Raw genomic sequence first — 23579 nt, 5'->3', positions numbered from 1 at the left:
GTGAGGAGATCAAGGAACAGGTACAGGAACTGTATGAACTTGATATCAGAGATTTTGTAAGGGGTCCCCAAATCTCTTTTTAGGTTTCCAGAATTAAAATGAGAATTTTCAAAATTATGTTGGTTCTAAGTAATACAGAGGATGCGGTCATGTGAACTTTGCCACATGCCTGGTCCCTGGTGGTCAGGGGTGGGGCTAATGCAAGGCCTCTGATCCATAGCACTTACATGTGCTCTCAGGCCTTGTTCGATTGAGAACGGTTAGGTTAATTAGAAGTTCAGCAGACTATTGATTTGTAGCTGTCACTTGCCAATATGGTATACATGTGGGGCTATTTCCCAAGTCTATATGTGAACAAAGACCGTTATTTGTCTCCTCCAGAAATGAGGGAAATGTCATTTTCTTATTGTAGGTGTTTGAAAAACTCCAGCTTTACCATCCAGGGTGTCAAGCTGAGCAAATCCTAATGCCCATGAATTCTCAGCTCAAACTTCATACCAACAGGTAAGGGACAGAGCAGGAGAAGAAGGGCCAAGTCCAGACTTTTCAGTACTTGCAGCCACAGAAATAAAAACAAACAAACTTCGCTTTCTAGGTGATTTTTCTAACCTCCAAATACTGTTTTAATTATTATTGAGGTGAAATTCAAAGTATATAATTCAATAGCATCTATACGTACAATCTTCTAACTCCAGAACATTTGCATCACCCCCAAAGAAAACTCCATACCTCGTAAGTGTTCCCTTCCTAGCTTCCCCTCTCCTCAGCCCTTGATAAGCACTAATCTACTTCCTAGCTATGTGAATTTGTCTGCTGTGGACATCTTATATAAGTGGAATTATGCAATGTGTCCTTTTGTGTCTGGCCACTAGCATCACGGTTTCGGGGTTCATCCATGCTTGTAGCATGTCTCAGTCTTTCTGATGGGTGGATAATATTTCAACATGTGGACAGACTAGGGAGCTCTGATGGCCTAGTGGGTCACTCACTGAGCTTCTAGCTACCACGTCAGGGCAGCTGTCCCATGTCACCAGCTGCTTCAAGAGAGAACAATGGGCTTTCTACTCCCATAAAGATTCATCATCTCAGAAATCCAGCAGGGCAGTTCTACTCTGTCCTATAGGGTTGCTCTGAGTCAGAATCAACTCGATCATAGTGAGTTTTAAGTTGGCTGGATGTCCTGAAGTGTCCGTGCCTCTGTCGATGGACCATTCGGGCTGTTTCCCTCTTTGGACTATTGTGAAGGGTGCTGCTCTGACCATTCGTGCACATGTACTTGTTTGAATACTGCTTTTCATTTCTGTGGCCACATAATTTTTAAATGATAAATGTCCTGATTTTAATAAAGCAATACGCATGATTGAAAGGCAGACTTTTACCTGAGGAATAACTAAGCACACAATCTCGTTTCCTCAAATTACAGCTCCCACCAGCGAGCCTGATGCCTGACACTGACAAACTCCCCCTCTATCGCTCTAATCAAACAAAGCCCCCCAGAGCCACCACTTGCTCCATTTCTTTCTTAGGGAAGGAGCCGCTGTTGTGAGTTCCCGGGTTCTCCGGTGCTTCCCTAATTCATCGGTCATTGAGGAGGATGGCGAGGGGCTCCTGAAAGCCGGTTCTATTGCAGGGACTGCCGTGTTGGAAGTCACGTCTATAGAGCCTTTTGGAGTCAACCAAACAACTATAACTGGGGTTCAGGTGAGTTCAGGCACTTACGCAAGGGCCTCAAAGGAAGACATACCATGGTCTTAAGGGACAGACTTCTTTCATAAGAAATAGAAGCTTCTCTGAAAATTAAAAAGTGAGCCTGTAAGATAAGAGGTGAATCTTTGCATGGTCATAAACCATCCAATGGAAATGGACCTTGTTGTTATCTTGCTCTGACCCATCATGACTGTATAATGAAATGAAATGTGGCCCAGCCCCCATCATCCTGACGATGACAGCATGTGGATCCTGCAGGAGGCTGTTGTGCCAAACCATCTCCGTGAGGGTCTCCCTTCTAGCCCTCTGTTTCAGTCAACAGGTCTCTTCCGGCCATCAATCCCTCCTGCTGATGAGTTCTTAAAACGAGAGCCGATCAACGTTCACTTATCATTCATCTGATTTTCTTTTGCTAAGTTTCAGAAGTAGATCAGACCAGGCCTTTCTTCCAAGTCTGTTTTGGTCTGGAAGCGCGGATGAAACTGGCCACTCTGGGTGACCCTGCTGGTACTGGAAATACCAGTGGCATGGCTTGCAGCATCCTAGAAATGCCCAACAGACTGGCAATTGGGTGATAGAAGTGGACATCAGAGTCCATGTAATAAAAGATATTAACTTCAAATTGGTAAATTGGCTTCTGAGCAATTTTGATCAAAGGATTGGGGTGGAAGGAGTATAGAACTGTTGGTATAAACAGAATTTTTTTAAATTTAGAATTGGAGATGACCTCAGAGGAAAATTACTCTGAACACAATTTTTTAAAAGATATTAAGCATCTACCCCATTCCAGTCAAGGAGCCCTGGTGGTAGAGCAGTTAGACTTGACTGCTAATCAGAAGTCAGTGGCTGGAAGTCACAGGTGCTCCGCAGGAAGGAGATGCGTCTGCCTGTTTCCATAAAGATGACGATCAAAGGCGCAGTCCTGGAAATCCCGTAAGACAGTGCTTCTCTGTGAGTTGGAGTCAGCTCCAGGATAATGCTGGTTCTTTTACACAGAGTACCTCTTTGACCGCCTCAAAAAACCCAGTAGGGAGTATCATGCCCCTTTAACTGACCAGACATCTGTGACCCGGGACAGTTAAAGGAAGCTATGCAGTGAAGCCAGGGCCAAAGCTGGACCTGTCTCCTACATGTGGACGCCCCCTCGACAGTGCTCCTGGCCAACGGCCATTTTAATCAGCACCACAAGGTGAGCACTGCACCGAGCCGGTGAGTCCGACTCCTTTTCTTAGGAAGCCCAGCTTCTCTTCCCGTGCTTTCGTAATTCAGAAGCCATTCCCGGGTTCCTGTGCTTCTCTTGCCCTGTGATTCCGTCATCTCTCACTAAGAGCTAGTCATGTCCCCCCGAGGAACACCGCCTCCCCTCTGTACTGGTTGCTTTGGTCTCCCTCAGGTTGCACCGGTGACGTACCTGCGACTGAGCAGCCAGCCCAAGCTGTACGTGGCCCCAGGAAGGACCCTGTCAGCGTTTCCCCTGGGCATGTCTCTCACCTTCGTTGTTCAGTTTTACAGTAGCATCGGGGAGAAGTTCCACACACACAATACCCACCTTCATCTGGCGCTAAACAGGTACGGAGGTCAAGGGACTGGTGTGAACTCCTAACTCAGCGGTTAAGATCCCACAGATTCACTCACAGGCACTGAGTCGATGCTGACTCACAGGGTTACTATAGGGCCGAGCAGCATGCCCCTGTGGGTCCTCAGACTAACTCCCCGTGGGACAGGAAATCTCATCTTTTCTCCGAGGAGTGGCTGGTGGTTTCGAGCTGCTAACCTTGTGCTGAGCGGCTCACATGTAACCCGCTAGGCCCCCAGGGCCCGTTTTCCTTTCAGATCAGCCTGGTATTATATTGCTGCGCCAGTAAGTTCTCCCACCCTCTGACTTTGGAATCTGACTCCCATTTCTCTTATTAAGACCAGATTCAGTTATAAAGCATGGAAGAAAAAAGTTCGGGGTGTTTCCAATCTGCCAAGTCCCAGTTCACAGAAAGATTCATAGGGAGTTAGCTGGAGTGGTACCCGCCGAAAGCCTGACGGGCTCGATGCTAACAAGCACAGGTTTGCCACGGGCCCTGGGCCCTAGCTGCCTGCTCTCCACTGTGGGAACCCGCTGAGCTTCTGCGCTGTGGTCTGTAAACTGTTGGGACAGGGTCTGCCCCAGACCTGTCTCCTGACTGTTGACTGTGGTCGGAGGCCCTTACCTTTGCTGTCTGCTTGCAGAGACGACCTGCTGCTTATTGGACCAGGGAGCAGAAACTACACTTACACGGCCCAGGCTGTGAACAGGGGGACAACACTTGTGGGGCTCTGGGACCAGCGACACCCAGGCATGGCAGACTATATCCCTGTCACTGTAGAGCATGCCATTGAGCCAGACACCAAGCTCATCTTCGTTGGGGATGTCATCTGCTTCAGTGCCGACCTCGTCAACCAGCACGGTCAGTGCGCCCTCCCCTTCTCAACCCCCCTCACAGCTCTGCGGGTCTCTCCCAGGAAGAAGATACTTTTCCATGTTTTGTCATTTGCCCTGTTACCAGAGAATTCGCTGTTTTAACACTTCTCTCAATAGCCGACCGATTCAAATTCCCCGGTGATGTGTCTCAAGTGCCCGCCGCCAGCCCAGCTTTAGCGTGTGTTGTGTAGGCATTGCTGGCGACTGTGCCTTCAGCCTAGTGCCCTGCCTCAGAAGGAGGGTAACTCGGGAATTGAAGAGCGTCGGGGATGAGGTGAAAGGAAGGAGGAAGACACCAGAACGATGGGAAAACTCAGAACTGGAGACTGGGGATGGCTGAGCCGCATGAGGAGCATATTTCATGTCACGGAAATGTCCAGTGGACGTTGCTGAGGTGACAAATGTTTTGGTACCTAGATCCAAAAGCATCAACCCTGCCAGTGAGCAGGTTTGGACTAATGAGGACCCTAGATAGCATTGCTGAGGCTGTCAGGCTTTCTCCCACAGAGCAGCTGGTGGGTTTGAACCACTGACCTTGCGATTAGCAGTCCAGGGCTTCCTGCTAGTGCCCCAGAGCGCCTTTGTTATCAATCTATTTACCACAATTTTTAAGTGTATTTCTTTTTTTTTTTTTAAGTGTATTTCTAAAAAAGGAAGAAAGCATTAAGATTTTAGGGAGTTTGGTTTGGGTTTAGGCTTAGATTCTATGTGTTCATTTTATTTGCTTATTATGGTAATAATATTTATTTAAATTGTACTTGATTAGTTTTTAATTAAATCAATTTATTTGGGGCTTGTACAACTCTTATCACAATCCACACATACATCCATTGTGTCAAGCACATTTGTACATTTATTTTCCCTCATCGTTCTCAAAATATTTGCTTTCTACTTGAGCCCCTGGTATTCCCTCCTCATTTTTCCCCTCCCTCCCCTCCCATGAACCTTTGATAATTTATAAATTATTGTTATTTTGTCATATCTTACACCATCCAATGTCTCCCTTCACCCACTTCTCTGATGTCCGTCCCCCAGGGAGGAGGTTATATGTAGATCCTTAATGTTCTCCCTTTCTCCCTCACCTTCGCTCAACACCCCCACCCCCGTAATTATACTTTAAGTGAGGTTTACATTTCCGATCATCAACTTGATACTCAACAGTTGAAACTATTCATCAAATCCCACCCCCCAATAGTTTACCAAGACTCTAGTTTACCAAGACTCTGTGCACAGTTTGGTAAGACATGTTGGAAGGCCCGGCTACTAATCTCATCACTATAATAAGGGACCAGCGAAGCCCTTCCGCGCTAGGAAGTGCTGTGGAGTTAAAGAGTATCACAGAAGTCTGTCCTGGGCTAGGAAGTGACCGCTTGGCTCCGTGTGCACTGCCTGGCCACATACATCAGAATAAGCCATCCGGGTGAGACTGCCTGGGATGCGGTGTGGCTTGGTGAACTCCGACTGAGTGTTTGGGTAAAGTGAGGTAATGTTGGCCCTCTTGGCTTGGATACAGAGGACGCTCTATTCAGCGTGGGGCAAATCCTCCAGACCTGTAAGAACCGGCCTGCAGGCCGCCACTGTTAACATAGAATCCAGGGTGGGTGAGCTGAATCTACTGTCAGGTTGCCAATCAGAGTTACAGGTCTGTGATTTCACACCCATTATTAGTTAAGGAAGACTCTTCTCTCTGCATTGTCCCTCAGCCTTCCAGGATGATGTCATCTCACCTAATCTCTGGCATTCCTTCTGTGCCTTAAATCTTGAGCCAAAGTAAGCACACACCTACTCTCCTGCCAGTTAGCTGTCACTTTCTCTCCAGCAGTCTTCCTGCTGGGCTCAGCCAGGTGGCTCCCTGTGACTCATCCTCAACCGGCCTTGAACAAAGCCAACTTGAAGAATTCTTCCTCTATTGATAAAAGGTTTTTGTTTTGTTTTCTTCCCTCGGAAGCACAGGTACATTCTCCAGTTACATAGCTTCACCTATGATATTGGAAGTCAATATGTATTTTTGGTTTATTATTGTTGTTTATGGTAACCTGCATATGACTTAAAATGCATCCATGTCGTGTACATTTCATGGCGTTACTTAGCTTCACAATGTTCTGTGATCGTCACCATGTCACTTCAAGCAAGAACTCTGTAGCCATTAAACGCATTTCCCAAGTGGCCCATCCCTGCAGCCCTGCCCATCCACTCTCCAGCCCTGTGACTGGCTGGAACAGCAGAATGTGGCTTTCTGTGCCTGGCTCACTGCGCTCAGCCTGTTCCAGAGTCCCCCACGTGGCAGCCTGGTGTCAGAGTGCCGTTCCCCTTTTCTGGCTGCTTAATGTTCCACTGTATAGATACAGCACATTTTGCTGTGATTTATCTATTGATGGATACTTGCGTTGTCTCCTCCTCTGGCTATTGTGAATAATGCTACTGTAAACATTGGTGTACACGTGTCTCATTTGTGCCCCTGCTTTCGATTCTCTGGGGTAGAATTCACTTAGAGGTGGAATTGCTAAATCATATAGTAAGTTTATGTTTAACTTTGTGAGGAACTATCAAAGTTTTCTTTTTTAAAAAAAATCATTTTATTGGGGGCTCTTATACCTCTTAACACAATCCACACATCCATCCATTGTGTCAGGCACAGTTGTATATAGGTTGCCATCATCATTTTCAAAAAATTTTCTTTCTACTTGAGCCCTTGGCCAAACTGTTTCCTAATTTATATTTCTACCAGTGATTCACAAGGGGTCCAGTTTCTCCACCTCCTGGCTAACACCTTCATATATATATAATACTAGGCATCCTTGCAGTTGTGAAGTGTTACTATATACACATATAGTATATATTATATATATATATATTTTTTAACTAGGTACCCTTGCAATGGTAACGCGCTATCTCACTGTGGTTTGGGTCAGCATTCCCCCAATGACTAGTGCTGTAGCAGTCTGTCTGTCCTTTGTTGCTGGCATGATATATTCTGGGAGCCTGGTGTTCAGAAAACAAATGTATCCTTATAGCTGGACACTGTTCTCCTAGAAAGAGATCTCCATACGCCTGAATGGTCTGCAAATTTGCAGTGATCTGTTGTGTAAGGTCAGAATGACCAACAAGCTATACCGAAGATTACAGCACATTTTCTCCTGTGCCTCCCTAGGAGAACCTGGATCGTGGATGATTTCTACCGACAGTGTCCTCCAGACAGACATTGTCACCGGGGCAGGAGTGGCCAGGAGCCCAGGAACAGCGACAATCTTTTATGACATTCCAGGAGTAGTGAAAACATACCGAGAGGTAAATCTGTCCATACCAGGGTGGAAGAGATTGAGGTAACTAGTTTCATCTACCTTAATTAAAAACACATTCTAGGAAATACACTCACATAATATCAATAATGCCAGCCAACAAACTTAATGGAAATTAAATCTATATAGTTATTAGGCTTCTTAGCCATTTGTACAGAATGAGCAGAGCTTTCTACTCCGGCTATTTGGCACTTGTTAGCATTGCCTTTGTTATAATCTCTTTAGCAATATAGTCCCAGGAATGCTAGCCCCTGCTTGGTCACACAGACTGCAGATGGGAAGCATATTGACCAGATAATGGATTAGACCCTCAAGAAGCAAAGCATCTGTCCCTGATTTGTCATTGATGAGGCCTGTAGTCAAATAAGACTCTACTGTGCGCCACACACTTGTTTGTCTGCCTCCAATGACGCCTAACCTTCACCTCTTGTCTAATAACGTTTCTTCCATAGTCACAACCACAAATGCCACTTTCTGTGTCCTTCATTCTCCCACCTAGTGTGTATGGAGCTGTTTTCTGCACTAGAGACAATGTGTAAGCAAGAGAAACAAAATCCTTGCTTTTACCAGAAGAAGTAGATGGTACCCAGCTGCCACTACTAATTACTCTGAAAGGGATCCCAAAAGAGTCCTGGGTAGAGTGGGAGAACAAAGTGGAACAAATCCCAAAATCATAAAATAGACCAGGCTTACTGGCATGATGGAGTCTGGTGGAATCCCCAGACTCTGGCCCTGAGCGACTCTTCACTCCTGGGACTGAACTCCCTCCTCGGCCTGTGCACTCAGCCAAACAAGAGACAAGCAGAGAGGGGAAGAACTACATCCGAGCTGTATACACTCCTTAGAACATTCAACTGCACAAAACCAAAAGGGCAACATTTGCCTATGGATAAAAAATGTATCATTGTAAATGCGGGTGAGTACAGAGTGGAGACTCAAAGCCCATCGGTAGGCAACTAGACACCCCCTTACTGAAGGGTTGTGGAAAGGAGATGAGCCAGCCAGGGTACAGGGTAGCAACTGAAGCATATAACTTTCCTCTAGTTCTTAAATGCTTCCTCCCCCCCCACCCACCCACTATCATGATCCCAATTCTACCTTACAAATCTGGCTAGACCAGAGGATGTACACTGGTACAGATAGGAACTGGAAACACAGGGAATCCAAGACAGATGACTCCTCCAGGACTAGTGGTGAGTGGCAATGCCTGGAGGGTGGAGGGATTGTGGGGTAGAAAGGGGGAACCAACTACAAGAATCTACATATAGCCTCCTCCCTGGGGGATGGGCAACAAAGAAGAGGGTGGGGGGGAACGTCAGACAACGTAACATATGACAAAATAATAATTTATTAATTATGAAGGGTTCATGAGGGAAGGAGGAGGGGGGAGGGAAGGGGAAAATGAGCAGCCAATATTAAGAGCTCAAGTCGAAGGCAAATGTTTTGAGAATGATGATGGCAACAAATGTACAAATGTGCTTGACACAATGGATGGATGTATGGATTGTGATACGAATTGCATGAGCCCCCAATAAAATTATTAAAGTTATTTTTTTAAAAAACAAAAACTTGAAAGCAGGAAGGGACAGGAATGATCAGCCACAGGGAGGGCTGAAGTGGGAAGAAGGCTGGTATATCCGGGGACTGCCATCAACGTGTGAAGTGTTGAATGGAAAACCAGTTCACTTTAAAATTTTAAATCATAATAAAAAGTAAAAAAAATTTTAAATCTTTGCTTTTGTAAAACGTTCTTTCCAAAGGGAAATGAATGATAAAAATAGGTAAAGTGCAGTGTGTTGAAGCTGACAAGTGCTGCGGAGAAGAAATGGAAGGGTAGTAGGATGCAGAGGATCGAGCGAGGGTGGAGTTTGGACGGTGACAGTTTTAAATAGAATTGTCGCAGTATAGCCTTGGTTGAAATGACATTTTAGCAAAGTCTTAAATGTGGTTAACTGAGGGACGGGATGAGAATGTAACGCAGCCAGATCATCCATGCTCATGACTACGGACTGGAACGTCGACTCTGTTGGGGATACTCTCATGGTGACGAGATATACATACATCTTAATATGTATTCTCATGACTGGACACAGCCCCCCCAATCCCCCCACCCCATAAAGGAGCTACCACGTAAGATGAATTATTTCTGTGTCTGGCTGCTTCACCATGCCTAAAGGTCATCTGTAGATAAAAGCAATCAGCTTCTGTACCCAATCCACCGCAAAATGTAGCAGACTCTGTTTTGACATCTCTCGATACCGATCTGAGATTACTCCCTCTGGGGAAGGCTCAGGGGAGCTTGAGGTCAACTAGCATTAGGTCAAGGCTTTATGCTATTACCTATTGATTATGTCTAATGTTAACTGTACGAGGTGCATGCCTTATGAAAGATCCGTAAGCCCCTTTACATATACCCGTTAGAAAATACACACTCTCTCTCAGTCCTGACATGGACAAGGAGCCCCTGTGCCCAGTTGTCTGTCTGTCTGTGTTTAATATTTTCGCAAAGTCACTCCTGAGGACCCAATCGAGTGTCGGGGACCCCCTCACCCTGATACTTAAAGACAATGAAGAAACATGCCATGCAGATAAGTGGGGGAGAGTTTTAATGTGTTCCCGTAAGAGGAAGCTGCCAGTGCAGAGACCCAGAGGTGGAAGTGGGCCTGGTTTATCAAGGAAAGGCATGGAAGCAGTGTGGTTGGAGGAGAGTGAGTGAGGGGGAGCCTCTTAGGAAGTGTAAGGGAGCGCGTAGTCGTGCAGGGTCTTGTCAGGCTTTGTAAAGACTTGAGCAGTGATTCCCAGGCGAGTGAAGGAGTCTTTGGAGATTTCAAGCAGCAAGGCAACTAGTCTGCTTTACGCGGTAAGACACCACTGCGGCTCCAAGTTGATAGGAGCCGTCCGGACAAGGGTAGAGGCCGAGAGACTGGCTGAAAGGCGATTTCAGTAACTCAGGTAAGATATGTTGGTGGATCGGTGTGATAACAGAGCCAGGTAATTAGCTGATCAGAAGCTAGGTATCATTTTGCCAGTGGAACGCATAGGATTTCCTGATCGCTTATATGTGGAATGGGAGATAACCAAGAAAGACTAGGATTTTGACTGAGCAACTAAAAGAATCAAGTTAGCATTCAGTGAAACAGGACGATTGGGAGGCCGAGACTGAAGCAGGCAGTATCTCCTTCTGCTGTGCGCACGGTGGCTGTGGTCGGGACTGACTCCAGGACACCTCACAGCGAACAACCACAGCACAGGTGGGACGGTTGTGGAGGGAACATGGGTCGATTTTGAGCATGGAAATTGGATGTCTACTAGAGGTTGCTAGGTTGAGGGTGTTTAGATATAAAAGGCTCGGAGTCAGTAGCATCTAGCTGGTCGTTCAGTCTGCTCGATCACCAAGAGAATGGAGGTCTATCGAGAAACTACCCAGGACTAAACTCTGGGCCAATATTCAGAGACCCAAGTGAAGACGGGGCCCTAAGGGCCCTCATGAGAAACAGCCAGCGAAATGGGAGAGAAGCACAGAGATTGACGTCCCATCAGTCAGGTGAAGAAATGGTTCCAACAGGGAAGGGGTGGTCCCTCGCGTCAAAAGTACTTGATCAGCCAAATAGAGGCTGAAAGCCGAGACGTGACTGATAGTTTTGCAATCAGGAGGTCATTGGCGACGTTGATGAGTACCCGCAATGAAGCCGCAAGAGGGGATCCCGGCTGGGACACTGGAGAAGAGGACGTGGCGTCGGTGCACACAGACAGCTCTTTGCAGGAGTTTCCCCGGGAGACTGCAGACACGGGACTGTAGCTGGAGGACAGAAGTGGAGTCAGAAGTCTCTGCCCCTGACGGTGGGAGAACCAGCAGCGTGGGGTTACCCAGTGAATGGAAGTTTGCATGTAGAGGGAGAGGATTACTGCGCTGAGGTTCTGGAGCAGGGACAGGGGTTGCTTTAATAAACTCTCTTCCCTGTTGCTTATGCGAAACTTCTTCTTTCTCTGGATCCAAAGCACTTGGTCGTCGTTACTGTTTCCATCCCTCAAAGGCCATCGTGGTCGTGTTTGGTCTACTGTAGGCTTGGCACGGGCTATTCGCATTTTCCTTTTCTATTCAGGATCCTGTCAGCTGCAGTCATCAAAGTAGCCGTCATCACAGTCCCACGGATAACGGACTGCCCAATGTGCACACGCCCACCTGAGAGCAGGTGCCTTCTTTTAAGGAGCTCATTCGAGTGATGTCATACGTGCATACATACATATATACGACAAACATTGACAACATAACTGATCGCTTCTGTGCTGGTGCTAGGTCACAAATGCTCACAGCCACTGATTCTGCCTGGGTGGGACTAAGGCTAGATTTTCCAGAGAGGTATTTAAACCACCTTCAGCAATAGAAATTTGCCTGGCAGAGAAAACGGGAGAAGTTATTTCAGAAAAAGGAAGTGAAAATGCAAAGGCAAATAACAGTTCACAGTGTGTTGAAGATCCAAGACTAAATCAGGGTGGCTTCAGCACTAATTAATGAGGGCAAAGAGGGGGGATTTGGATGACTTTCAACCAGAACATGCGTCATGAAACTGGAAGTGGGTCAAGGACACGGGTGGCAGGAGACGAGAGAGAGGTTGGGGGGGTGGGGGAGCAGGTGCTCCAAGAGCAAGGAGGAAGGCTGTCACAGACGGCGGGAGAGGGCCTGGGCCGGGGTGGGAGTGAGGAGCCAGAGGACACTTGCTTCTATCTTCTGATCTGTGCACTTTGTAAAGTTTCCACTTTTCTTTCACTAGCAGGTGTTCACTGAGGTCTGTTATATGCCAGGCTTTGTACTGGGCTGTGGAAATAGAAAAATGGAAGAAGAAGAAAAAAGATTAAACTCCTGCCCTCTTAAGGTCTAATGTAACCAATGGTCAGTATTCAGGACCTTGAATGTTAAAAAAAAAAAGCAAGCTATTATGCTAGTACTGAACTTCTTGGACAGTATACTGAATTTAAATAGAAAAATATTCTCAGGGAAAGGGGTCATAGTTATTATCAATTCTCATTGTAATAAAAAGTACTTGCTTTATCTACACGGCCCAGTACAGGATGCATACAGATAAAATTGGGTCTGTTTTATGCCCATGAAGAATTTGAAGGAATTTTAACCGGGGTAAGAGAACTACAATGCAAGGCAGAAGGTTACAATGACATTAAGAGAAACAAGGTACACTAAGTTCCCGAGGGAGCTGAGATAGCTACTGGAGCAAGAGAGAAAAGCTGTTAATGTTGCCCTGCCTCCAGAGGCATTTTCACAGGGAGTCATCCACGTACGGCAGGAGGAACAATGGCAAAGATCTCCTTCTAGAAAAAAAATTATTTTCCCCAGAGAAGCAAACAGCCTTTGTTGCTCTCAACTACGTGGCCCCTAGAAAGACAGTGTTTACTTGTGTGAAACAGATGCGTTGGGCTAAATAAATCCTGAGAGGTGAATAGATTGTAGGAATTTAATAAATGGTTTTGATGCCGTAGGTGAATAAATAAAAGAAAAACATGATAAGGGGCGATATCTTGGTTATCTGTAAGTGAGGGGGGCATCATCATGCCAACAGGTGGAGAAGGAAGAATCTAAAGTCTCTGAGATCTTCAGCACAGATTTTCCTTTGACAGGTAGTGGTCAACGCCTCATCAAGATTAACTCTCAGTTATGACAGCAAGACTTACCTCACCAACACCCCCAATTCAGCGGGGTTCCAGCTCTTCCTCTCCTCTGGCAGAGATGGCGCCCATCTGAAAGGTCAGGCATGAGGTGCCCATCGTTGAGCACAGTGTGTTTGTCGTTAGGTGGTGTCGGGTTCCAGCTCACAGCACCCCTGTGGACAACAGAACAACCAGTGCCTAGTCCTACCCCGTCTCACGACCTTTTCTGCGTTTGAGCCCTTGTTGCAGCCCCTGGGTCAGTCCATCTCACTGAAAGTCTCCTTCTTCCACTGATACGATACTTGACAAGCACAGCATCCCCTCTAGGGATTTCTCCCTCCTGAGCTCATGTCCAAGGGAAGTGAGACAGATTCACACCTTCTGGATCCCAAGACAGATTTGTTTGTTCTTCAGGCATCCATGACACCGTGGACATTCTTTGCAAGACCACAATTCAAAGCTGTCGCCTCTTCAATCATTGGCTAGTTTGCACATGCACACGAGGCAGTTGAAAATACCAAGGTTTGGGTCAGGCCAACCCTAGTCTTCAAAGCGACATCTTGGCTCTTTAGCATTTAAGAAGGGTTTTTTTTTTGTAGATTTGCATCGTTTCTAACTTGCCTCAATTCATTTCTTTCTTTGAACTAGTCAGTTTTCCTTTCATTTAGAAATTGACCCTATCTCAGCAAATAAATCATAAAAGGTTATGAGACCTCATAAATTATGGCTGAATTGAAGTTTACACATGGGCTTACTGTAGCCACGATTGTCTTTTCTAGTTCTAAACAGCCTGGCCTGAGAGCAGGAAGCAGCCACGACCGGGACTTCCCACCACGCTTGGTTGCCAAGGTTACCAAACTGCAGATTCATAACATCCACCCCGTGTTTATTAAATCACAATCAGGACATGACCCGAAATCAATTATTCTGCTCTCTGAATTTTGGAATAATTGGATTAGATTACAACTGAAATGTTTTCTGATTAGAAAATGACCTTCCTGTGGGATTTTGTTTCGTTCCTCTTCCACCTTTGGCAGAAGGAGGGGAGGAAGAAAGGGAGAAGAGAAGCCTAAAGTATAAAGGACTCTAACAGGTTCCAAATGCCATGCTGGGAATTGGTATGTAGTTTATCATTTAACGAGCTTATCAGTAGGAGTTAGAAATGACCGGACAGAAAGAGCTTCATCACGTACTGATTATCCTCATTTCAAAGGTGAGATTACCAAAGCTAACAACAAGTAATTTGGACAAATAGAAGCAAAAGTGGTAATGTAGATCCTATTCCAAAGTCCATGTTCTTTCATTCCTTTAAGAAAGAGCAAATTCAAAAAAAAAAAAAAAAAGAACAAATTCCAGATATTTTCATTTGTCAGACAAAGGGTTAAAACCACGCAGAGAAGTCCACAACATCGTGGCTGTAATTAAGTGCCATGGAGTCACTTTTACCACAGCGCCATCCCACCGACAACACCCGAAACACTGCCCAGTCTGTAGCCTGCCTGATGTCCATACAACTCAGACAGGCTGAACTGTCCTTCAGCTTTAAAGTCGGCAGCAACTCAATGGCAGTGAGGTTTTTTTTTAATTAGGGCTTATACACCTCTTATCACAATCCATACTTACATCAATTGTGTAAAGCACATTTGTACATTCATTACCCTCATCATTCTCAAAACATTTGCTCTCCATTTAAGCCCCTGGCATCAGTCCTCATTTTTCCCCCTCCCTCCCTGCAGCCCCCTTCCTAATGAACCCTTGATAATTTATAACCTATTATTTTGTCATGTCTTGCCCTGTCCGACGTCTCCCTTCACCCACTTTTCTGTTGTCCGTCCCCCAGGGACAAAGTCACATGTAGATCCTTGTAATGGGTTCCCCTTTCCAACCCACTCACCCTCTACCCTCCCAGTATCGCCACTCTCACCACTGGTCCTGAAGGGATTATCTGCCCTGGATTCCCTGTTTCCAGTTCCTATCTGTACCAGTGTACATCCTCTGGTCTAGCCAGACTTGCAAGATAGAATTGGGATCATGGTAGTGGGGTGGGGAGAAAACATTTAGGAACTAGAGGAAAGCTATATTTTTATCGTTGCTACATCGCACTCTGACTGACTCATCTCCTCCCCAAGACCCTTCTGTGAGGGGGTCTCCAGTGGCCTACAAATGGGCTTTGGGTCTCCACTCTGCACTTCCCCCCTCATTCACTATGGTAAGATTTTTTGTTCTGATGAAGCCTGAGGTCTGATCCCTTTGGTACCTTATGATCGCACAGGCTGGTGTGCTTCTTCCTCATTGGCTTTGATGCTTCTGAGTTAGATGGCCGCTTGTTTACCTTCAAGCCTTTAAGACCCCAGACGCTATATCTTTTGATAGCCAGACACCGTCAGCTTTCTTCGCCACATTTGCTTATGCACCCATTTGTCTTCAGCAGTTGTGTTGGGAAGGTGAGCATCTTAGAATGTCAATTTAATAGAAGAAAGTATCCTTGCATTGAGGGAGTGCTTGAGTGGAGGCCCAATGTCCTTCTGCTACCTTAATACTAAACCAATAAATATATGCATATAGATCTATTTCCCCATCCTCATATATACATATATTTACATATGTACATGTCTTTATCTAGACCTCTATAAATGCCCTTTGCCTCCCAGCTCTTTCCTCTATTTCCCTTGACCTTCCTCCTGTCCCACTATCATGCTCCATCCCCACCAGAGTTTCAGCAATTCCTCTTGGTTACATTACCCTTGATCACGCCCTACCAGGCCTCCCTCACCCTCCTCACCATCAATTTGGATCACTTGCTGTTCCCTTGTCCCTGGGTATATTAACAGGACTACCTTTCCCCACACCTCTCCCTCTCCCATGTCCTCCCAGAACCATTGGTCCCATTGTTTTCTCCTCCAATTGTTCATCCAGCCTATCTTATTTAGACAGATCTGCAGAGATAATAACATGCAGAAAAACAAGATAGAGCAAACCTAAGCAACAATATATAACAAACCAATGACAATCAAAACAAAACACAAGAAAGAAAAGCTTGTAGTTAGTTCAAGGATCATTTGTTGGCCTTTAGGAGTGTTTTCCAGTCCAGTCTGCTGGGGCACCACGCCCTGGCCCCAAAGTCCACCTTCAGCATTCCCTGGGAACCTTGACGCTCCATTCCCTTGCTGTTCTGTTGCAGCCCCTTAGTGTTTTGCCTCGGTGTGGGCAATGAGTTTTTTTAAACGTCCTTTAACATTTGTAGATACGGAATCTAGAAATTTAAGTGTGGATAAATAAAGACTGCTTTATCTTTTTTAAATGTGCAGGCTCTCTCAGAGAGGAAGAGCTAAATTTTGCTTGGTAGCATAGTCACCCAGTCCTTTAAAAGAGACAAAGATCCCTTTTTCTAAAACCAGCTTATCTTGTCAAGAAACCTTAGGCAGAGTCCCTTTGATCTTGCTGACAGTGCCTCTCCAGAAGAGGAGGGTGGTCACTGAACTACAGCTGACAGGAGAGTCCGCAGACTGAGACTCCTGAGAACCTGTCCAGGGCACCCGCTGGCTCTTGTTAGCAGGACGCCACTTCCTTCGCATCCTCAAAGAATGGCCCCACCATGGTGGGATGGCGAGACTTTGTCTCACATACTTGGGAGGGGCGAGTCCCTGGAGAAGGACGTCACACCGGGTAAAGCAGAGGGGCAGCGAAAGCAAAAGAGAGATGGATGGACGCCGTGGCTACAACAGTGGGTTCTGTCATTGACTGCAGCTGGAGCCAGCGGGCTGGGTCAGCCAAGCACCCTTGACCTTCTTCATTGCTTGTGTTTTTATGATCAGAAACTGCATTCACATCCTCCTTGTCTCCCCTTCCCATATGCTGGTCAGTGACCTCGTTATTTACTCCATTCCTGCTTCCTAGGCTCCTGCACGCCAAGTCAGGTCTCGGCCATCGCGACGGTGCTTCTCCCAGAGACCCTCCTGCTGTGCCGCATCCAATTCAGTAACACCCTGCTGGACATCCCAGCAGGTCACGTGTTTCACGTCCAGTCAGGCTTCAGCACAGAGGAAGGTGGGTGCCACCAGACGCATCTAGTTTCCCCTGCACTTCTTTCGTGCACTGCACTTATGCGCCCAATATCCTGAGATGTATCTGCAGCACATGTCCCGATCAGCCTTTCCATGCAGTCCTTTCAGCGAGCATGTACCCAGGCCCCCGGTCGTACTCTGGGTTTTTCTGTCATAGTGCTTACCGGACTGTCAGACCGACCCTGTTCTTTTTAGTCTCCATCCCTCTGTGGGTTCCGACTGTGTCCCAGGACTCCCAACACGGGTTGGATGTCTCCTGTTGAACTGATTGATGGGCATTCCAAGCAGGAAAGGGAGGCATGGCACTGCCACAGGTATAAAGTCACTGACGGAACATGAGAGGATCCGGGCTGCAGGCAATTGGAATCGGACCAGCACTGACCAACCACTGAAGGAAGGCTCCCTAGCAAAGTGCTGGCCACCAAATAGACACCGGCACCAGGCCCAGCACTGCAGGAGCAAAGAATAAGAACGTATGGGGAACGAAATTGCTTCTACCCATTTATATGCCTAAAACTCACCAAGTGATTGGGTGGGCCCATGCAAATACGGTGTGAGAAACACTAATGGAAGGGGTTGGTCAGTTTTGCCTTTTCACTGTGTGTCTAAAATGGAGCCATCTCAGGATCAGGGAGAGACACTTCCTGGGATCATCAAGACAGAAGCGCCATCAGCAGAGCATGATCGAGACCCTGCCCAACCAGACGTGGCGGAGCAGCAAAGGCCATGCCGTGCCGAGACCAGAGGGCCCACAACACTGACACCTAAGGCCACCATGAGTCAGGGAGGTGGAACAGCCCGTGGGTTTCCTGTCCACACTGGCAGAGATCAAGGGACCCTGTGACTGAGGCCCAGAGAGTGGCTTGGCAGCCAGCTGAGAAGTGGTGTTGCGGTGGACTACATGTTTGATGGCCCTGACTGTGGTCCGCTGTTAACTTCCCTAATAAGCCCCCATGACTGTGAGGATGGTCAGTGTGTCCTGAGGGGTCACTGCCACTGCGATGGACCATTGATCCCAGCAGAGAAGTAGAGTGTGGGGGCGGGGCGGGCGGCGTCAGAATGGGGCAAAGCAAGGTGAAGGGGGAAGGCAGGTCTGACCTCTGCCTTGCGATGGTCGGCGTTGGACGTGTGTGGGGTTGGACTCTCCTCCCTACGAAGGCAGAGGGGTCAGACGTGTCTCCCCCCACCCCATAGCCTCACAAAGCTTCCCACCCTCTCACTGTTACTGCACAGGGTGACCGGCTTAGGACGGAGACCTGCATGGGATATTAGGATGACAGGAAGAAAGAACTATGCGCCACACTCAGGCTAAGCAAGGTGTTACAAAGGACATGACCTCTAGGAAGGTCACATGAGCGAGCTAGATGTGAGGAGAACAGGTCATGCCAGGCACTTTTTCATCTGATGAAAGCAATGTCAAGAAGAGTTCTGTCTCCGGGGCGCACAAAAGGGAGAGGCCAGGAGTGCTGTGAAGGCGCCGCCGCGACAATCCGCGCATGCATGACGAGGGTCTAGACCACAGTCCTAAGTACGAGTGACGGAGGCAGTGCCAGACATTCCAAAGGCTGAGTGTGTGAGGCCGGGGGACTTGAGGAACAAATCCAGTGACACTCACATGTGCAAGAAAGATCCCCATGCAATGCAAGTCCCCGAGTCTGAGACTAGTCCCCAAGTCCCTCTTCAGACTCACGCAGCCACATGCAATGACGCAGGAGGATCATGTGGATCCAAAGTCGGGTGGCAAAACATCGCAGGGCTCCGACCCGCAGCTCCCAGGGCGGCCGGGAAACAGGAAGATGAAGGCACAGAGAGAGAAAGCTATAAATCTCTGTCACACCTCCAGGTGAGGTCATCAGGCTACAATCTGATTGGCAGGCCAAACTCCACCCCCTCAAAGTTGACGTGAAATTATGTAACAGTGACGACTGGCTGGATAAAGGGGCGAAGGGAAAGGATTCCCGAGACAGCCTATGACTGAGCGTGGATTACTAGAACGATGCTGCCATCAATGTTTCCTTCACAATCCATTCCCGATCTTCGCCACCACCTGCACAAGATGTAGGCCATCAAGTTGCCACTGTCTGGAGGGCACTGTGGCCGAGATGGTCAGGAAGAAGGTCGCTCCCAGGGGAGGATGCAGTGAGTGGGTCAGAGAACGTTCAGTGTCCGAGCATTAGAGAGCCGCTTGGAGACTGACGTGGCCATCTGTGTGAGCTGCTCCAGGATGCCCGGGCTGAGAAGAGATCGCGCAGGAGATGAGCACACTGCCGTGGGAGATGACCAAGCAGTCCAGTGTACTGCAGTGCGTCGCCACCCCCCACATGAAGGCCCCGGAAAAGCTGCAAAGCATCCGTGCCAAGTGAGAGGAGACCTTGGACAGGTTTGAGGCAGCCTGAAAGCGAGCCGAGACCAAGCAGGCATTTGAATGGACCAAGACGGTACACTAACTGCTTCAGTGCGTTGATGAGATTTATAAGGCCGGGGCCCGAAACAGCAGTACCAGGCAATCCTGAGCCCTGAGAACCCTACACAGACGGTACCAACTATAGCAGCATAGCTCCTGGCAGGCACTTCCGACCCAGAGACAATTTGGAGGGTTAGAGGGGGGCGGCGCAGGGAGGGGAGACACAGCAGCTCTGCCTCTGCTCATTGCCAGCAGCCCCGGCTACAAGCCAGCCCCTTCTCCGTGCTGGCTGGCACTGTGGCTGCCCCAGATCACACCAATAAGGGCAAGGCAAGGCAGCAGATTACATCAACAACAGTCGGCTGGCAACTTTGTCTAAAAAGGAGTTCTGCCCCAGGGCCAAGAGCCTCAGTGGAGTCAACCCCTTACAAGGGGACTGTGTGATCAGCAAGGTCCTGACCTTCAACCTCACCCAGCACCCAGATGCCAACCCAACCCCAGTGAGCAACAGCCATAGTTCTGCCCTCTTGCCCTGGGGGGAGCCCTCATCAAAAAAGTAAAAACTGAGTACATATTTTCTATTTGGCCAAGTTTGTGTGTTACCCTTTCTCCTTCCCACCACATTCGGCTGACTCTGGAAGACCTCGGCGCTCTCCTGACGGCGTGCCTCTGTTCTGCAGGGCTCTATGTCTGCCACATCCAGGTGCGGCCCCAGGCGGAGGAGCTGCGCCAGGCCCTCAGCATGGCAGACACCTCGGTCTACGGGTGGGCCACGCTGGTCAGCGAACAGGGCAAGAACGGAATGCAAAGAATCCGCATTCCATTCCTCCCAGCCTTTTACATCAACCAGTCCGAACTGGTTCTCAGCCCCTCCAGAGCCATCGGGGAGATCCGCGTGCTGGGGGTGGAGCAAGTGCTGGAGAAACTGGAGGTATGTGAAGGGCTAAGGAACCAATGAAGAGCAGGAGTTGGGGGCGGGGATGCAAATTGGATTTTTTTTTTTTTTTTTTTTTGTCCTTTTGGGCCCTGTGGTAAAGAAAATCATTAAGTGAACTGATGAGGCTCACTATTAACTCACTGCTCTGGAATCAGTTCATAGTTCCGAGACTACAGTCTACAGGAGCAGAAAGCTTGCCTTTCTCCGGCAGTCACTGGTGGTTTCAAACTGCTGACTCCGAGGTTAGCAACACAATGTGCAGCCAGTTCCCCACCAGGACTCTTAAAGATGACTACAAAAAAGCAAAGCAAACTCCAGTCGATGCCGACTTACAAACTTATGTGACCTTATAGACCAGGATAGGACTGCCCCTGTCCTGCCCCTGAGTTTCTGAGACTTAACTCTTTATGGGAGTAGAGAGCCTTGTCTTTCTCCCAAGAAGGAGCTGGTGGTTTCACACTGCAGTCCTTGCTAACATGTACAAAGCTGTACACTACACCACCAGGGCTCCTGTTTAATGATCTATTAGGAATTATATATATATATGAAGGAGAACATGTATTAAGTTTCAAAAGGACAAAGATAAAGGAGGCCATTATCATGAGGTCAAAATGGCATCTCTACAGGAAACTCTTAAATTGAATGTTGAAAAGCTGTCCCCCTTCACTGTGCCCGAGAGCCTCAACAGGCCAAAATGTAGGTCATTAGCTTTGTCATTCTGGAAGACTAGTGACGATCTTTAAAAATCTAATTTAATACTTTTTGAAGCCGCTTTTATTCGCCCCTTACCCTTCAACACATCCACGGGAGTGCGAGCACCTGGCTTATTGAGTGGCCAACAGCTAAACTCCACCCCTACAATGGCATTAGAAATTCTAATCTCTTGACAGTTCTTGAAATGTTAAGATTGGAACAAAGTAGTACAATTCTTCCTTCAAACAGAGTCATTTTCTCTCTTCTCCGAGGTCTTCCCCAGTTCTCCTGTCCTGGTGCTGTCTGTGGACACACACTCTGCCCTCACGCCTGGCCTGGCCATCTTCCCCGTCAGAGTGGTCAACTTCACCTCCCTCCAGCAGACGGCCTCACCCGTTTTCATCAACATCTCCTGTGTGCTCACTGGACAAAAAGAGGCTGTGCGGGTGAGAGCGCTGAAGGATAAGTCCAGTACAGGTGAGCACTGGGTCAGTATTTCATCCGAAGGGGGAGGAAAACCAGATGTATTGTAAAAATGGCCTGGGTCGGCACCTGACCTCCTCGAACTTCTCAAGGGAGGAAGAGGAGAAACAAACTCATCATTGGCCGCAGGCCAATTCCTAGGACATAGAGGTCACATGTGTTTCCACTCTCCAATCTTCGTCTCCCATTCTGACACCCACCGTCTCTCCTCGGGCACTTTCTTCTTCGCTGCGGGGGGTCAGTAATGCATCGCACTGGCCATGCAGAACTCAGACCACACTCACGACTATGAGGTCCAGTGGAAGAGCGGATTTCAATTCAGGGTCAGGAACACTCAGGATGTGGGTCTTCAGTTAGGACAGCCTGCTCTCAGCCCTACACAAAGGCCCAGCCAGGCCCTCCGCCCCATAGCTTGTTTGGGCAAGTGTTAGCTCTCTGCCTCACAGGCCTCTGGAACCTTGACCTCTGCCCTACTTGGGCAAGTGTAGTCTGCCCACTGAGCACCCACTCAAGCTGTTCAGCTCTAGCTGCAGGCTGACCAACTCAGCTTGCCCACCTCCACCCCCATGAAGTACCTGGAAGGAACCCATTTGGAAGGCAGGTGGCTTTCTCCCCGACGGCCCGGAAGCCCTGTGCCACCTCCTGCACTTACACTTCTGTCACCTCTGGAGTCACAGCTCTGGCACCTGGATTGAGGCTGAGGTTCGTCGCAGGAACCTCAGGGCCCGAGGGGCACACTGCACCCTGTGCTCTGCATTGTTGATGGTAGTTAGAGGCCCTGTTCAACTTCATTGTAAACCTAGCTGGATGGCAGAATTGCCCAACCCCCTCCTGAGGGTTCCATACACCTCATTTGCATGGCCCCACCCCCAAAGTGCTATGTACCCTATTTCCAGTATTAGTCTGGGAAATGCACAGGGGCTGGTCTCTTCTCCTATAGGTTGGCTATGAATAACAGTGGGGGGGGGGAGTGACCCAGTCACATAGGGAGCCCTGGGGTTGCTATTGGGCAGGCCTGGGACTGCTAACTTCAAACCAACCAGATGGTCCACAGAGCAGTCTTGTGCTCCCGTAGATGGGCAGCCTCAGAAATTCTTTTTCAGGGTGGCTACGAGTTAGCATCGACTGGATGGCAGTGAGTTTGGTCTTGAACCAGTCATTTGGTGAAAGCTGCAGTGACCATCTCAAAAAACCTTATGTGGTATCACTGTACACAAATGGTCACTAATTAACAAGATGCAGTCAACTAGCTCCAGTGGGAATTGTCCACTTTTCCAAAATTGAACCATTTCAATTATCAGTTATACTGACATACGTAGGAAGTTATATCGGTTTGGCCTGGTTTTGTGGTGGAAATAGATTACTTACCATAGTTTTTTTTTGTTCTTTAGACTACTTACCATAGTTTAAAAGCTCTTGATACATGTTTCAGGTTCAAGTCCTCGGCAGAAGTCGTTTTGCAGTAGACCATAGGCAGGTGCTGGAACCTTATTAGACTTGACTTCCAAAATCTTGATTCCAGGCATTGCCATTCGAAAAACAATGCCACGTTTTGGGTAGTTTGGGAACACAAATGGGAATGCCAGAGAACCGTCCTCTGCATATTGTATTTGTTTCCACAAGGGAAATAGTTCCTTTTAATTTGGGGGAGGAAATTTTTAACTCTAGAACATGTAGTAATTTTGTTCAGCAGCTCTATGTACTGGTCAATATCCTAACCAAATTTATATGCGTTTTTAATTCTCACACTTCCTGGGAAAGTGCCATCTTGCCTTCTATCTTCAATTGCCCTCAAATGAATGTTGTTTCCACTGATTGTATGTAGGCCACAGACCAGTGTGTTCATGGCCCTGTCACCCATGACTCACGCATGCACGGC

At 47.8% G+C, this 23579-nt stretch overlaps 1 protein-coding gene across 1 annotated transcript in view; it reads left to right on the top strand.

Annotated features, from left to right (window-relative positions):
- The window catches only part of NUP210L (nucleoporin 210 like), a 111147-nt gene that overhangs the window by 84940 nt on the left and 2628 nt on the right, over positions 1-23579 (top strand). The window contains exons 29-37 of the mRNA XM_075540749.1: positions 413-504; positions 1527-1701; positions 3101-3276; positions 3928-4145; positions 7311-7447; positions 13090-13216; positions 17017-17166; positions 20268-20518; positions 21490-21694. Coding sequence (XP_075396864.1) covers positions 413-504; positions 1527-1701; positions 3101-3276; positions 3928-4145; positions 7311-7447; positions 13090-13216; positions 17017-17166; positions 20268-20518; positions 21490-21694 — 1531 coding nt within the window. The remainder of the gene's footprint in view (positions 1-412; positions 505-1526; positions 1702-3100; positions 3277-3927; positions 4146-7310; positions 7448-13089; positions 13217-17016; positions 17167-20267; positions 20519-21489; positions 21695-23579) is intronic.

This window comes from Tenrec ecaudatus, chromosome 1, assembly GCF_050624435.1.
Source record: "Tenrec ecaudatus isolate mTenEca1 chromosome 1, mTenEca1.hap1, whole genome shotgun sequence".
In the NCBI taxonomy this organism is placed as follows: Eukaryota; Metazoa; Chordata; class Mammalia; order Afrosoricida; family Tenrecidae; genus Tenrec; species Tenrec ecaudatus.
Note: the sequence above shows the minus strand (reverse complement) of the source record. Positions and strands in the feature narration are given on the sequence as shown.